Source organism: Lontra canadensis, unplaced genomic scaffold (assembly GCF_010015895.1).
Source record: "Lontra canadensis isolate GAN:19392208 unplaced genomic scaffold, GSC_riverotter_1.0 scaffold93, whole genome shotgun sequence".
In the NCBI taxonomy this organism is placed as follows: domain Eukaryota; kingdom Metazoa; phylum Chordata; class Mammalia; order Carnivora; family Mustelidae; genus Lontra; species Lontra canadensis.
The window spans coordinates 105351-122340 of NW_022631087.1; the positions used below are offsets into that span (position 1 = coordinate 105351).

Below are 16990 nucleotides of genomic sequence, written 5' to 3' on the forward strand. Positions count from 1 at the left end.
TTATCCGTCATTGCGATTTTATTGCTCTGAGCAAGAGTTTTTATTTGACCTAATATTTACCTCTTGGAATCCTTAAGAATTGTCCGTAGTTTTGGTTTTCTTTCAATCATGATTTTATGGATTTTGATCAGATATTTCCCTTTATCAGCTTTCACCTTTCCAGAATATTAAGTCCTAAAGTTCTTAGACTCTTCTCAGGGAAGAATTATTAAAGGGAACTTTTTTTCTCCCAAATCTGTTTTGCAGCACATCAGCCAGAATGGTATTTGTTATTTCAGTTGGAGCCAGTTGTTTTATAAAAGTTGTTGAAGAGAGTTTTTACAACTTTAAAAATGAAAGCAAGTTTAAAGATACTCCTTTAAAAAAAAACAAAACAAAACCTGAAAGACTTTTTCTAGGTAGCTCACTTTGTCATGTGCGATAGCCTAAATTATAAATAATGTGAATTATAAGCATGTACCTCTGCTGTTATATATTTAAGACAGAAATAAGTAACTGAAGTGCACATTTGTTTTGAGCTTCTGGAAACAGTGTCTCATTTATAAAGAAGATGGCTTAAAAAGGTTAGTTCCAGGGATAAGTATAATTCACTTATCACTAAAAATAGCTTAAGGTAGAGGAAGTTTCTTTGTTTTAAAGCAAGGTAAAAAATGTAAAACTGTTTAATCTCCTCTTTAATATATACTAAAGTATATTCAAATTGCATTTTAGTTTTGAACATTTTTTCTCCTTTTAGGTTTGGAGAATCACAGGTATTTAAATCAAGTGCAAAGGTCACTGAATTTCTGCTAGTTGTTTTTGAATCTAGAAATAAGCCAGCTTGGAATGAATTTTTCCTTATTTGCTCCTTTGGGAGCAAGGTATAATGTCACACTAAAGGGATTACATTTTCTGAGAGGGTCTCTGAAATGACAATGTTCTATAAAACAGCTGGCATTTTAACATATCACTGATTGAAAAGCATGCTAACTCCAGCTAGGTTGATAGTACAGAGCTACTGACTTGCAGAATGCCTGTCACTCCCTGTGTTTGAATTGGCATCCCTGTTTCACTGTCAGTTGACCTAATCTGTTAAGAGTTTATTTACTTATGAGCTTTTAATGTTGTGGTGTTTACCCATATACCTATTTGTAGATCACTGCATGGATTTATTGAATCTGGAAGTTTCTTAAATGCACAGTAAGAGTCCTGATAATTTTTTCTTTCTCTGAAATTAGAAAGAGACTCCTTCAAATCCAGTGGCCACAATGAAAGCAGGAGAACGACAGTGGTGTGATGTAGGAATTTTTAAAAATAATACAGCTTTGGTGAGCCAGTTTTATTTGCTGCCAAAAGGAAAGCAAAGCATCTCAAAGGTAGCTATTGATATATTTCCTACCCTGTGAGTTATAAATTTCATGAATGAGATCTTTTTTTATAGCCCTGATTTAAGTCACTTGAATGCATGAAATTGAGATCTGTCCACAATCTATAATTGAGAGTTCTATCTATATGCCTAATTATCTTGTATTCTTTATTAAAGCACTTTTATGGAATATATCATGAGCAGGTCACTTAAAAAACCTTATACAGTCACTGGGCTGGGTTTTGAGTCATAAAGAATATGGTCTGGCCAGTACAGATAAGGATTTTTTGAAGGATCTCTAATTTTGTTACCTGGTGTGTTTAGAGAATGGAACATTTTTTCTTACTGAGAACTTTTTCTTTTTTTTTAAGATGTATTTTTTATTTCGCATGTGAGTGCACAAGTCAGGGGAGGGGCAGAGGGAGAGAAGCAGTCTCCACACTGAGCGTGGAGCCTCCATCTCAAGACCTGGAGATCATGACCTGAGCCAAAATCAAGAGTTTAATGCTTAACTGAGCCACTCAGGTGCTCTTTTACTGAGAGCTTTTTTCAATTCTTGATTTTACAACTTAAAAAATTTAAGAGCCCCTGTAGGTTATTGAAATACAGTCTAATTTTTTCTTGATTCTGAAACCCCGTAAAGAAGAACTCATATATATGAATTGTGAAATCAGTAACCCTAAGAATTATGAAATCAGTAACAGCTCCAAAGCACATTGAACTGATTTTTTTCTGGAATGGGGAATTTCAGAGAGTGAATTGCCTAGACCTACATAAATGGAGAACTTATCATTTATCATTACATTTATCATTACATTTTAGTTTCTCTGATATCTCTCTTTCATATAGAATTCCTCCCAATTCTTGACAAAAATAGAAATCCTCATTAGTAATTTTTTAGTATTTTACTAATGAAATTTCTGGCAGTAGTTTGATTTCATATATAAGGAAATAACAATATCTAAGGGCCTAGTAACTACCTGTTTTTCCCAAAAGAAAAACAGCATAAAATTTAGAACCAGTGAACTTGGGTTGGAATCCTTAGTTGCGGTACTCAACAGTGTGACCTCAGACAAGTCACCTATTTAACCTCCCTGAGACTCAGTTTCCTCATCTATAAAATAAAAATGATACCGCTCCCTTAAAAATGGGAATGATACATTAGCACTACCTGCCTCACAGTGGTGCAGTGAGAGGGAGAACATGTAAAAACTGTTTGAAATTTGTGAATGTTGTGAACTTCCTACCCAGAATATGCAGTTGTTTAACATTTTATTCAGCATCTGCCAAATACTAATTTTTAAAATGCTCTATACTACATGCTGGTCACTTCTTTTCTGTCAAGCTTGCTTGCCTATATCCAAAGGGTTATTGTTCCTGCTTAGACTATTTGAGAATAATTCTTCTGAGATTTCTACTCTGATTGGATACAATTATCCATGTAAGGTGATTGTTACTTTGTTTATAGTGGTTGTCAGGTTTTTCCTACCTTCATATTGTGCAGAACACACATCAATTTCTTTTTATAATCAGTGATTTTTAACTGGAAACAGTACTTTTCCTATGGATAAGAATCACCAATCCATGGGCTTAGTTGCTTTTATACTGGAAGGTTTATTCCAATACAAGGGAAATAAATGTGAACTAGAACCATAAAACATGATTCATTCTTTAAAAGTTTTCTTGTTGAATGACAAAATGATGAATTGCACCTTTTGACTTTTGCATGTATTACATTTTAGATAGGAAATGCAGACGCACCTGACTACAGTTTACTTAAGAAACAAGATCTGGTTCCAGGCACAGGATACAGATTCAGGGTTGCTGCCATCAATGGTTGTGGAATAGGCCCTTTCAGCAAAATCAGTGAATTTAAAACTTGTATTCCCGGTTTTCCTGGAGCTCCTTCTGCAGTCAGAATTTCAAAGGTGAGATGTCAGGTCAAGGCTTGGTGATTTAGTTATCGAAATTTTGTACATGAAGTGAAACTATCAGTTTAGAGTTTCTTGTTAGTATCTGATAAAATGAGAGGTATCTAAAAGGGGTGGGTAAATGTACACCTGAAACTAATGTAATGTGTGTGTCAACAGTACTTGAATTAAAAAAAAATTTAGGTCTTAAGTAAAAGGGGTGGATTATAAGTTTAAAAAATGTTTGCTATTCACTCATAATCTTAAGGACCAAAGTTGAAGCAGAATTACAGCATCCAAATTATAGAGAGTCAGGGAAATCTGGTATTCATCTTAATATTAACTTTGTTCTTATTGTATGGAACCAAAAAGTTTGTGCTGGAGAATTTTAGTAGAACACATGAAATTGAATTATATTTTATCCTAAGGTCCTGCCCCTCTTTAGAGAAGAAAAGATCTGCTTTCAGGTAAGAAAAACCCCTTTCTTAGGATGGTACAGGCAGACATTTAAGCCTAGTTATGATATTGAAAAGTGGGCATGAATTAAACACTGTAGATCCAATTAGGTTTTTAAAAATCAATAATAAAAGTTCTAGTACCTAATGCAATTACTTCAGCGGAAAGCATTATTTTGTGTTCTAAAGATAGACTCAACATTATAAGTGATATTAGAGAAAACTCTTTCAGAACCTTTACCTGGTTTTGTTTTGTTTTGTTTTTCTCCTTTCTTCAAGAATGTTGAGGGCATCCATCTCTCCTGGGAACCTCCAACTTCCCCTTCTGGAAATATTTTGGAATATTCAGCCTACTTGGCTATCCGCACAGCACAAATACAAGATAATCCAAGTCAACTTGTGTTTATGAGGATTTATTGCGGTCTTAAGACATCATGTATAGTAACTGCCGGGCAGCTTGCAAATGCACATATCGATTATACATCCAGGCCTGCCATTGTGTTCAGGATATCGGCAAAGAATGAAAAGGGATATGGACCAGCTACACAAGTTCGATGGCTTCAAGGTAACAATAAAAAAGCACCTTTAAATTGAATTTTTTTTTTTTTACTGAAGCTATTGTGATGATTATTTATTAGTAACTGGTTTTGAAGATTTGTCATTTTAAAGAGTATTCTCTGACTGTATTTCTAGCACTTATGAGTTTGAGTTTGTAAGTTGTTCTTAAAATGTATTTGCTCAATTTTAGATCCAAATAAAAATAGAAAAGAAGCAAAGACTCTCTGAAAATTAGTATATGGATTCGTCCTTACAGTTACATAACTGCTTTTTTATAAAGTAAAATAGTAAAGATAAAAGCTAGAAGGCTTTATTACCCCAATATCTTTTCTAAAGGCCATGTAACTCAGTCATCCTAGAGTTATTGAGATGATTCTAGTAACTGGCTGTTGTACACTGCGCTGTCTTACATAGTGAATATTCTCTTCGTTGTCAAGGACCCGTCTTTGACTACTCCCTTTATCTTTATTATTCTAGATGAGCAGCGGTCCTATTAACACCTATCTTCTAGTGAGTAACATTTGTGATACTAATTTTGATAGCCGCTATTTGATTCATTTCTTTGTCTACAGTTAGCACAGAGCTTAAGAAATTACAAAAGAAAGAAAGAAAGAGGAGAGTTTAGAAACTCTGATTTTGAATTTTTATTATTTTCCAAGAATCATGGCAAAATACAAAAAAAGTAATGGGTTTTCTTGATTCATACCTGATATATTGGAATACATTTTTGGCGAAAGCACTTAACTTACCCAGTCCTTGGTTTCCTTGTTAATAGAAGACAGAGTTAAAATAATTTACATTTAAGGTTTCTTTCAGCACTAAAATTCTGTATTTTTGTCAGAAGCAAAGTATATCTGTGAACATTTTAACATCTGTCTTAATGGCTTTAACTTTGCTTTTGCTGAAATTAAGAAAACCTTCATAATTTAAAATTCAATATTGAAATACATATGTCCTCCTCACTGCAGAAAGAAAGAAGCACCTTAACAGAACACAAGTTTTGAAATAGTGTTTTAAACATTTGTAAGATTTTTGTAAATGCTCTAAATGTTTTATTTTTGCATTGTTTTTACCTCAAAATTGTATAAACTTTTTTACAACTGAAATATAAACATTAGACAGCTCTCTCAGGTCCCACTGCAACCTTAAAGATACAGATAGGCGTGATGGGTCCTCTGCCACAGGTAGCTTGTTTTGAACCTTTTTGGAATGTCATGGTTCCACTGCCTGTTCAGATCTGGAATGGAAATACAGAGCAATAAATGCAGAAAAGGTAGTTCACACTACGAGCTGCGATAACCGCATGGGCCCAGGCCTATCTTTTTTATACCATGTAACCTTATGCCAGTTTAGGTTGACTGAGTAGCTGTGTCCTCGAGCTTCTCCTAGAATACTCCCAGCCAAGATGGATTTAATTGTGCAGAATTGATATATATGTGTGTTCCAGTTACTAATTTAAAGTGTATAGAATATTTTAATATATAATTTTTGTAAAGAACTGGGATTTTTATACTACAGTATTTGTAATTAATGTGTCTCACTAATTAAGTTTCTCTTGAAGAAAATATGCAAACTGTTAGACACGTAATGAGTGATTTCCAAACTCTAAAGGTAAAATAAATGCACTACTCTGGTGTTGTTAGAATACCTTTTTTGTGGCTGTATGAATCTTTAATCTTTAAATGTGTATTTTACAAACAATGTTTACAAGGAGCTTCTCTGGTTTGTTATGTCAGCACCTCCCTTGGTGAGAGCTTCATTCTGCATTTGTTAAATTCATATGCTTTGCTTTTAGCATATGCTTGCTTTTTGCACTAGTAGAATTTTAACTTACCTCATTATTATGTTTGTAATCATTTGTATAGCTTCCACAATATGTCTGATATAGGCTAAACAAATACTTAACCAAAGTTAAAATAAATGGTAAGCAATTTTGCACATATTAAATGCTAGGGTTTGTTGTGTATATGTGTGTGTTTAGTTATAAAAAGAGTAAGAACGGAAAGTTAGAGTATATGTTTCAAGTCCGATTATTTTAATGATCTGTTTGCTTTATTAGAAAAAGGTCTCGCTTTTAACTCCTTATTCTCTGCATTAACAATTTGCGTCTCAAGGCGTTTCTCTTAATGACAAGGACTAAGTTGACTTTAAGCAAAGAATAGAATATTTGAGTGTGCACATTTATACCTATTTAGTATTCGGTTTAGTTTACTTTGCTTACATCCCTCAACTGTGCTGTGAACCTGTGGTTCTAACATACATTTTATTTTCTAGAGAGAAAGACACTCTTTCTGTATACCAAGGGATTTGTGAAAATAACAAATGTTTTTACTTTGAGGATCAGCCCAGATTCTGTTATCATTTTTTGGCATTTGTACATTAAGCAGCAGTCACATTTATGGGTGACTAAAAAAATGCCATTGAGAAATCTCTGTGGCTTGACATTAATAGTTAATAATAGATCTTCAAGCTGTGTGTTCATGAATAGAATGGATTAGGGTAAATAACAAGAGAAGTGCATTTAGCTTCCTATGATTTGCACATTTTCTGAGTGAAGATCCTGAGTAGCAGTGGGCTAGATCATGCTGATACCTTTCATAAGAGGATTTATGCTGAGTTAAATGACTTTCTTTCTCCTCCCTACTGGATAGGTAATTCAGATGTACAAACCTTTGTGCCACAGTCCTCTTCCTGGGCTCTAAAACTTTAGTTCACATGTGTAGTAAAAAGATTTTGATGTTGCATGCTCTTAGAATTATGTTTTCTAAAATATTGTATTGGCTTCATTTTAGTTTAGTAAACTGTTTTGGCAATTTAACTAGAAATAGGGTATTATAAACTCATTTTTATCCACATTAAAAAAAACAACAACAGAAATAATCTGATTGCATGTATGAGGCCCCCTTGCCCTATAACCCAATTACATAAATACAGTCATCTATAAGAAAGTAAAACTGTTGATCCATTATTTCAGACTTGTAGCCTAGCAAGGATTTGTTCTGGTTAGAGAGACGGTCTACTATAAATGAAGGTATTTTTATTTTTAAAAAATTGCAGCACTTGTAGCATAAAATTCATTTGTAACATTGGCTATGAAGAGATAATTAGTATTTAAAGTTATTGTCGTAATCTGACCATGAATGAAATAGGTTGCAAAATAGACTTGGTCTTTGACTGCTTAAGGTATAAGTGACAGTCAAGTTTTCCAGGACTGATTTTAGGCAGTTTTATGTATTATGTACCAATGATATGTAAAATAAAGCACCTTTTCTATTATAATCAATTACAGGTGTTATTTATTTTGAACTCTATGAGAGAAAAATTAGTGACTGCAGAGTAAATCTGTAGAAATATTGACTTTATATTGTTCACTTAAAATAATATAGGCAGTCTCATAAAGAATAGGTTGTCTCCCAAAACTTGTTTTTAAGTTAGTGGATTGTGTTCGGAATCCTGTTCTCATAGAAATGTAACCTGTATCTCTCTAACCCTTTTTGTGGCTGAGCTTGTGCGCAAAAAGGCACGTGGCTCCAGGAAATAGATCTGAAGTGTTGCCATCTCTTTTTTGTCCTTTGTTCACTCTTAATCTTTTGTCTTTATGCTTTACACTCACTTTCATTCACAGCAGCCAGACTTCTGTCCTGCTACTCCATCAAAATGGCTCTAGCCAAGGTCCAAGATAACTTCTCATTTCCCAAATCTGGTGATGACTCTTGTCCTTCATAACTCAGCCGCTCCCTGGACACTTGGACATTTTCTTGAGTTCTGTGATACTCCTTGCTCGCTCTTTCCATACCTCCTCCTGTCTGTAATCCCCTTTTCCACTTGCGCCTGCCTCCATTCATTTTTTTTCAAGACTCAGGTCCTTTTTCAGGATTTCAGTATGGAGCCTTTCTTGACATGCCCCATATCCAGGTAGATTTGCCCTCTTCTTCTTGTGCCTCCACTATCCTTTGCCAATCTTCTGTCATAGTAGCCTAAAAAACATTGTATCCTTACTCGTTAGCATTGTTATCCCTCTTTGCCAGAATGGTGGTAGGTCTTTGAGGCAGAGACTGGGTCTTTATATTTCTTACATATCGGCCACTTAGCTGGTACTTAAATAGGTTAACACATGGTTAAAGAAAATTGTCATTTTTACATCTCTCCATATTCTCACTCCCCTCTCCCAAGTTGGGGTGAAAAATGGGAGGGAGGCTTTGATAAGGAAAGAGATTTTAGCAGGTTAGTAAGCCTCTGGGGGAAATACTAACTCTAGCTTTGTCTTATCCTACCCTGCTCTTACTTAGGTTCCTAAGAGAAGTTCTGGGATAAATAAACGATGTGTCACATATGTCCTGAGCTAAAAGGGATTTAATCTAGGTATGCGTAGATCTCAAGTGGAAGTTTTTGATCTAAAAAGATCTGAGCATTTAGTGAGAGTCTTGGGATATTGCTGAATTATGATTTTTAACATTGGATGATCCAGAAAATGAGCTAAAAATATTTCCAAACTATTTCCTTGTAGGAAAGCCATGGACAATTATCTAGTATTAGGGAAAAAAACATACTTAATACTTAAGCACAGGGACTTCTGGAAGACATGGAATATGAGCATTGACACATACCAAGTTAGGCCACTGTTGTCACGTCCGAGTTTATTTCTTACCCACTAGAAAACAATATGACATTGGCACAACTTCTTCCACATTTCCCAGTTATAATTCAGAGTCCCTGTACTATTTCTCTAACTCAGGAAGACTTTTTTTTTTTTTTTTTTTTTTTTTTTGGTCATGCCTGGAAAAACATGAACCTACACCATTCTGGGGAGAAATAAACTCTATGAACTGAATGGAGAAAGAAAAGGCTATAAAATCCAAGGATACCAGCCTCCTTGTTCCAAATAGATTTCTATATCTTACTAAGTATCTCTTTGCTTCTTTCCTATCCTCTTGAGGAACTAAAATTAAAAAAAAAAAAAAAAGAAGTCCATTTGTGAGATTGTTAATTTCAGCAAGCTCATCTGAAACTGTTAGGTTCTTTTGTGTATTTAGTATCTTGGAAAAGTTGAATTGGGGGGCCTGGTATTTAAAGGTCATCATATTCACAATTTGACTACCACTCCTGCCAGAGGCTCACATTCAAAGTCTTGAGAATATAGGGCTATAAAGCCTGTGGCCTTAGATAGAAGACTAGGAAGTCATAGGTATGAAAGTAAGGAAGCAACAGAAGGATACACTATTTCCTGATTTGATTTTGCTGGTTCAACAAAAAGTCTTTGCAGGGTATTTAGGAATGTCAGGGTGTTTCCTCCTGGAGATAAAAGCATCAGAAGAATGAGTTAGTGGCATATCAGATACGAAAGGTGTTGCAGAGAAGGAAATGGCCCCCTTCCTACCCACTCCCCCTTCCTGGTCTCCTTAGCACCCATGGATAAGAAGCTAAAGGACCCATCATTCCTCAGCATGAGAACTGAGGAAAGCACGGGGGAACCTGTTATGTCTGAGCATACACAGGTTACAAATAAAAGGAGGTGGTATTTGGTTTTGAACGTGGGATAACTCTGTCCACTGGTAAATCATGATCCAGTGGACACCCAGCTCTGACCAAAAGGATTATTCATTTCTTGAGTCTGAGGAGACAGAGTGGAAGTTCCTTAAGAACTTGAGAAGGGTTCCCTCCTAGTTTCTCTGTCTCTTATTGGAGGGGGAGGAAAAAGCGGTAGGTATTAATACTGACCATCCGGAATAACAAAGGTGTAGGTGTGCCACTTAGGGCAGCACAGTGTGTGAGACGGTGTCAGCGTTCTGATCCAGAGTCATCCCCCCCCCCACCCCTTCCACCGCTGGGGTAGGGGCGGGAGCTGCAAGACGGTGGAATAGGAGGACCCAGAGCTCAGCCCATCCCACCTTCACAAAGTCCTCCTGCCACAAGTTGCAGTGTAGCACCCCCTGGTGGCATGTCCCTTCCAGCTTAAATATGGGTGAGATTTAAGGTCTTGTAGCTGCCTGGGACTTTTACAATAGCTACAGCAATGTCTGGAACTTTCTGGGGAGTTGGCACCCCTGTGTTAGACCCAGTTGAGGAGTCTGGACCTGGAGAATACACCTTCGAGTTCCCCATTTCCTGGGAATGGGTTGTGGGCCTCTTGCTGCAAGGCCTACTCTACCTTTTGCAACAACTCCCAACTCCCTCATCCAAGATAATGAATGACTTTAGCTTGCCGTGTTTGGGTAAAGGAGCTGGATCAAATGTTTAAAGATCTTTTTTTTCTTTTCTTTTCAAATTTTGAAATTATATACCAAATCAATAGCTATTTTTGAATCAGGAAAAATTACACCTTAACTGTGTCTTATTTAATCTGCACAGTGGCACTGCCAGCAATGACCTTGGCAAAGACAGGATTGCAAAATTGTTATGACATTGGTGTGATCAACCTGACACCTGTTATTGATCAGTGTGGAGAAACAATAAGTACCATGCTCTTTCTGTATTTCTGGATTACCTAGTACATAAATACAGTATTAGAATGTGCCAAAGGGAATCTGCACTTTTGAGAGTCAGAATTCAGTAAAGAGGCAGGGTCTTCATTTATTTTGGGATTTGCATAAGCTATCTTTATTCTCTGCTTTATACAAATGGTTATACGCAGTGAACAAAGTAACCAGCTAACCAGAATCAGGCGGGTGACTCTGATTCAACTTGGCAAAGCAGTCCTGTAATACTGACATCCCGTTGGATCCTGACCTTCAGGTACCTAGTTAACTTCTGTGAGGAATAGCCCATACTCATTCCTCTTTGCCTGTTATCAGGTACTTATTCCCCACCAGTTAAAATAATTAGCTGATTTGCAACGCACAGCAGCGGCTGAAATATGGGGAGATGTTCCCTCTCTTGGTTGATGAAATTATGTAGTAAATAATCATATGTCTTTTTCCTTTTAAACTATTTCTTGCAAAATAAATAAAATGATCAGACATGTACTCAACCTTCAGCTTAAGAACTAGAACATTCTCAGATACCCAGAATCCCATTTGTCCTCAATCTACATACCACGTAAGGCAAACATTGTTCTGGATCTTTTGTTAATAATTCCCATGTTTGTATTTATGGTTCTGCCATTTATGTATGTATCCCTAATAGTATGTTGTTTAGACTTACCTGTTTTTGAACTTTCATGGAAATGATGTCATCCTTCTGTGACTTTTTTCTGACCGTTGTTTTTGAGATTCCCATCCCTGTTCATGCATGTAACTGTATTCCATTTGTTTTCACTGCCGTACAGTATTCCATTGTCTGCGAGACACCGTTTGTTGATCTGTTTTTCGTTCGTGGAGATTTGGATTGTTTTCCATTTTGGGCTGTCAAACAATGCTGCTCTGAACATTCTGCCAATTACAATGTAAGCTCCATGCGGGCAGGGATTTTGCCTGCTTTGTCTGACGTCTTTTGAGACATGCACAGTGTCTAGAACAATGCAGGGCACATGGGAGATGCTCAGTAAATATTTGAGGAATGAATGAGTTCTTGGACGTGTCTCATAGTGCACACGTACAAGATTTGCTCCAGAGAAACGTGTTTTCAAAGTATGGTCCAGGGACCCTTCGGGTGCCTGAGACCTTTCCAGGGGATCTGTGAGGGCAAAATTATTTTCACAAAACTACTAAAATATTATTTGTCCTTTTCACTTTCATTTTTCATGAGTTTAAATATTTTCCAGGTATGATGACCTCTTCACTCTGATAGCTAATCAAGTGTGTACTTGTGTGTTACTGTGTTTTAAAAATGCCTCTGTTTGCATTTCTGTTATGGTAAAAATTGATAAGTATAATAACCCACATGAACAACTGCTCTTTGAGATCCTCATTATTTCTGAAGGATCTAAGGAGGTTCTGAGACCAAATAATTGAGAACCACTGCTCTAAGAAGCAGGTTTTACTTGGTCATGCTGAACTGTTTCTTAAAGCCTTGTGGTAGTTCGTGTTCCCCTTGACAATGGTTGAGGACCGTTGCTCCACATCTTAGCAAACACATGGTCTTGACTACCTTTTATATTTGCCAATTGGGTGGTGATTGTATGGTGTCTTACTGTGGGTTTAATTTGCATTTCCCTGATTACTAATGAAATTTGAGTGTTTTTTTTTTCATATATGAATGTGTTTTCTCTTGTGTGAAATACTTATTCCTGTCTTTACCTCATTTTTCTATTAGATGTGTCTTTTTTTTTCATTGATTCATGATTTCTTTATACATTCTGCATACCAATCCTTTGTCAGTTAAAGATGTTGTATGTATCTTCTCCCAGTTCGAGTATTATCTTTTGTAATTATATTGAATCTGTTGATCAGCCTGGAGAAGATTGGTATCTTTTCAGCAATAAGTCTTCCTAGCCAAAAACACTGTGTTTCCATTTATTTGGTCTTCTTTTAATATCTCTCAATAAACTTTAATGATTTTTCTCCATAAAGGCCTTCATGTATTAAATTTCTTCCTAGGAATTCTGTGTATTTTTAATGCTATGGTAAATTTTTTAAAATTACAATTTCTATTCTAACTGGTTTTTACTAATAAATATAATTTTGCATATGTGTTGATTTCAGATCCAGCAACCATGCTCAATTTTTATTCATTCTAATAATGTATCTAGATGTTCTTTTGAGTTTTTTAATGTAACCATTATCAGAAAATAGTGGCAGTTTTCTTACTTTCTGATCCTTCTACTTATAGGAAATTCCTTCCTCCATTTCTACACTGGCTATGACTTGTAGTACAATATTGAAAAGAACTGATAGTGAACATCCTTATTTTAGCCCCAGTTTTAAGGGAATGCTTTCAACATGTCATCTCAGTATTTTTTCATAAATGGTCTTTATCAGTTAAGAAGATTATTTTGTTTCTAGTTTGCTAATGGTTTTATTTTGAATGGATATTGCATTTTGTTGAATGCTTTTTTTCTCATCTATTTAAATGATTGAATGCTTTTTTAATGTTATTGTATTAAATTATGATGGTTGACTTTTTAATGTTGAACCGACTTTTAATCCTAGGATAAGCCCAACTTGGTCATGGTGTGTGTTTTATAATATATTGCTGGACTCAGTTTGCCAATATTTTGTTTAGGATTTTTGCTTCTGTTCATCAGTAAAACTAGCTTTATAGTACTCTGCTTTTATGTCCTGTCGTTGTCTTCTTTCGGTATACTAGCCTCATGAAATGAGTTTTTCAATTGTCTGGTAGAGTTGAAGATGGAAACTAGTTTTTAAAACCATTTGGGTAGATGCCTGGGTGGCTCAGTCAGTTAAGTGTCTGCCTTCTAGCTCAGGTCATGATCTCAGGATCCTGGGATCCAGTCCCACATCAGGCTCCTTGCTCAGTGGGGGGCCTGCTTCTCCCTCTGCCTGCCACTCCCTGTTTGTGCTCACTTGCTCTCTCCCCCTCTCTCTGACAAAGAAATAAAATCTTAAAAAATAAAGAAAACCATTTGTTTTTTTAAACTATTTTCTGCTTCTCCCTCTGCCCCCCCAAATAAAAAAAAATTTAAAAAGGGGGGGCACCTGGGTGGCTCAGTCAGTTAAGCGTCTGCTCTCAGCTCAAGTCATGATCCCAGGGTTCTGGGATTGAGCCCCATATCGGGGTCCCTGCTTGGCAGGGAGTCTGCTTCTCCCTCTGCCCCTCCCACTCTCTCTCTCTCTCTCTCTCTCTCAAAAAAAAAAAAAAATTAAAACTTTTTAACTATTTTAACAATTTTTAACCACTGATTCCATTTCTTTATAGATCACAGGAACATTAGGATTTTATATTATTTTTTCAGTTTTGTTAAATTTAATAAATTTTTCTAAGGATTTCTCTACTTCATTAAAATTTTTTTGATATGAAGTTATCCGTATTATCTTTTAGTTTCCACAGCATCTGTAGTTATGATCCATTTTCATTCCTATTAGTTTATTTTGTGCCTTCTCATTTGATTAATCCTGCCAGAGGGTTGAATAGTTAACCCATTGTTACTTTAAAAGTAGATTTCTAAATGCTAAGGGTGGGTTATGATTGTCTTACTCTTTACTTGTAATATTTTGCCAGAGAATAAGAGCTACAATATTTTAATTTTCTGAAATTTGAGACAAGCTTTCTGATTGATGTGATCAGTTTTCATGTATGTTCCATGTGTACTTGAAAAGAGTATGTATGTATGTATTCCCCAGTTGTTGAGAACTTTATACCTGATTTATTTACAAGAGTCTCAAGATCTCATCATAACTAGATTTCTCAATTTCTCTTTAAGTTGTATTTGCTTTTTCTGTTGGCTTTATTATTAGATGCATACTAACGTAGAATTTTTGGCTCTTTCTTGGTGAATTAAACCTTTTAGAATCACGTAATGACTCTTATCTCTGTGAATGCTTATTGCCTTCACCTTTGTTATTGTTGTTACTGTAGCAATCTTTTAATTAGTCTTAATCTGAATATCTGGGATCTCTCATTGCCCTTATATTTTGAGTTTGCAGGAGACTCATACAAAGATAAGGCCAAAAAAATTTGCCTTTTTAACTGCATAGTTAAGTACATTTATATCTATAGTGATTGTAAATATAAGTTGAATTTATTTCTAGGTCCTCATCATAAATGTCTTTTTGTCTACTCGCCACTTCTTGCCTTGTCTTTCTTTTTCATTTTCTTATTCTTTTCTCCCCTTCTCCATTTGTTGGTTTCTTATTTGAATTATTTTTTTCTTATGAGTTCTATTTGGCTTATCGATCTTGTTCTCTGTGTATTCTTTTGCTCCTTATTCGTATTTTCTGGGCTTCTTTCTATTCCTTTACATACCAGTAATTTTCCTGTATTGATACCAATATTGAGTCTTTCCGGGGGATTCTACTATCTGCTGTATAAGCTGTGTTTTCCGCCCCCCCACTCATGGTGCCATATTCTTTTAAACTTACTTTTGTTGGAAAGTAGGGATTATGTCAAGTATGGGCTAAAATTGAGATCCTTAAGAGAATATGTTTGCTCTGCCAGATACCCAGTGACTACCAACCTGAGAGCACTTTGTATTATCAGCTTGAAGGTTCTGTGACTTTAGATACCAAACCTTGAGGGCTGGCCTGTGATTATAGATTTGAGGGTGGTGGTTATTTATCCTCCACCCAGCACCAAAATTGAGGTAGGGAAGGTTCCTTGCTGCCCATTTCTCTGCAGTGGCCCTACCAGACTCCAGTCTAGGTGAGCCTGAGACTCTATGTCCAGTCCTCCCTGGGACCCCTGGGTGGCTCAGTCAGTTAAGCATCTGCCTTCAGCTCGGGTCATGATCCCAGGGTCCTGGGATTGAGTTCCGCATCGGGGTCCTTGCTCAGCGTGGAGTCTGCTTCTCCCTCTGCCTGCCGCTCCCCCTGCTTGTGCTCTCTCTCTCTCTGACAAATAAATATGTCCATTCCCCCACAACTGCTGCTAGTTCAGTCTCCAGAATTCAACAGAACCCTTGAGGCAAAAGCTGATGGTGGATCCTGCTTAAGAATCGCTCTCCTCGGGGCACCTGGGTGGCTCAGTGGGTTAATGCCTCTGCTTTCGGCTCAGGTCATGATTCCAGGGTCCCGGGATCGAGCCCCGCATTGGGCTCTCTGCTCAGCCCGGAGCTTGCTTCCTCCTCTCTCTCTGCCTGCCTCTCTGCCTACTTGTAATCTCTGTCTGTCAAATAAATAAATAAAATCTTAAAAAAAAAAAAAAATCGCTCTCCTCCCTCTGCTCCTCCCCCACCCCCCTCCTTCTAAAAATTACTTAATTAAAATTTGTGTTACTTTGCACTTGATGTGAGTATTCCTACTCACATGGCAGTCTGTAGTCTATAAAGAATTATAGGATGCTTAGTTCTGCCCTTTGCCCTGTCCTGCAAGGTAGCACTCCTATGATGTGGGCACTGCTACTTGCAAGGTTAGAAATAAAATAACCCTATTTAATAAATACATACATACATCTATACACACACACACACAGAAACTGGGTTTTAAAAGTTATACTTTTTTTTAAGATTTTATTTATCTACCTGACAGACCACAAGAAGGCAGAGAAGCAGGAAGCAGGCTCCCTGCTGAGCAGAGCCCTATGCGGGGCTCGATCCCAGGACCCTGAGATCATGACCTGAGCCAAAGGCAGAGGCCTTAACCCACTGAGCCACCCAGGCGCCCCTTAAAAGTTATACTTTTCTTCCAAAGTAAGGAATAACTCTGCCATTTCCTTAAATGGCCATCAGCCCAAATATTATCCTTTGTATTCTTTGATTAGTGTTTGCTTTGGTCTGAAAAGGGGATTTGGTCTTGGTTTCTGGCAGACCGAACACTGGGCAGTATAGATGCACGAATAGGCCTTCTTGGCATAGCCACCCTGGCTGGAAGGCACTATTATGGCTTGTCTTTGCCTAGCAGTGTGTTTTCAACCAAGTACCCGGTGCTTAAGGTTCTGAAATCTCTTTCATTCAGATGTCCTCTGAAACTGAGCAGCCTGAAAAATAGGTGTAGAAGTCTTACTGTTTGCTCTCAAGGATGCTCAAGGAAGGCCCAAATTATACCTGGAAGAGGCAATGTTTATGCTGCAGTGTCCGGATATTTTAATCTTAGGTATTGTTGTGGAAGCCGGAGGAATTACCTATCAACTTGTATCCACCCCTAAAACTAATTCATGGCCATTAGATTTCTACAGACAAAGCCAGTATGTTTACTGACCTTATTTGGCACCGAGCTGGCATTAACCTTGGC

At 36.8% G+C, this 16990-nt stretch overlaps 1 protein-coding gene across 5 annotated transcripts in view; it reads left to right on the forward strand.

The window, feature by feature from the left end:
• The window catches only part of HCFC2 (host cell factor C2), a 63942-nt gene that overhangs the window by 27765 nt on the left and 19187 nt on the right, over positions 1 to 16990 (forward strand). For 2 of the 5 annotated variants that reach the window (XM_032836750.1, XM_032836748.1), the window contains exons 13-16: positions 1218 to 1355; positions 3088 to 3273; positions 3684 to 3722; positions 3990 to 4275. In XM_032836750.1, the coding sequence (XP_032692641.1) occupies positions 1218 to 1355; positions 3088 to 3273; positions 3684 to 3722; positions 3990 to 4275 (649 nt within the window). Of the gene's footprint in view, positions 1 to 481; positions 564 to 1217; positions 1356 to 3087; positions 3274 to 3683; positions 3723 to 3989; positions 9216 to 16990 lie in introns of those variants that run through there. The other 3 variants (XM_032836749.1, XM_032836751.1, XR_004380203.1) reach the window with 3 other exon arrangements.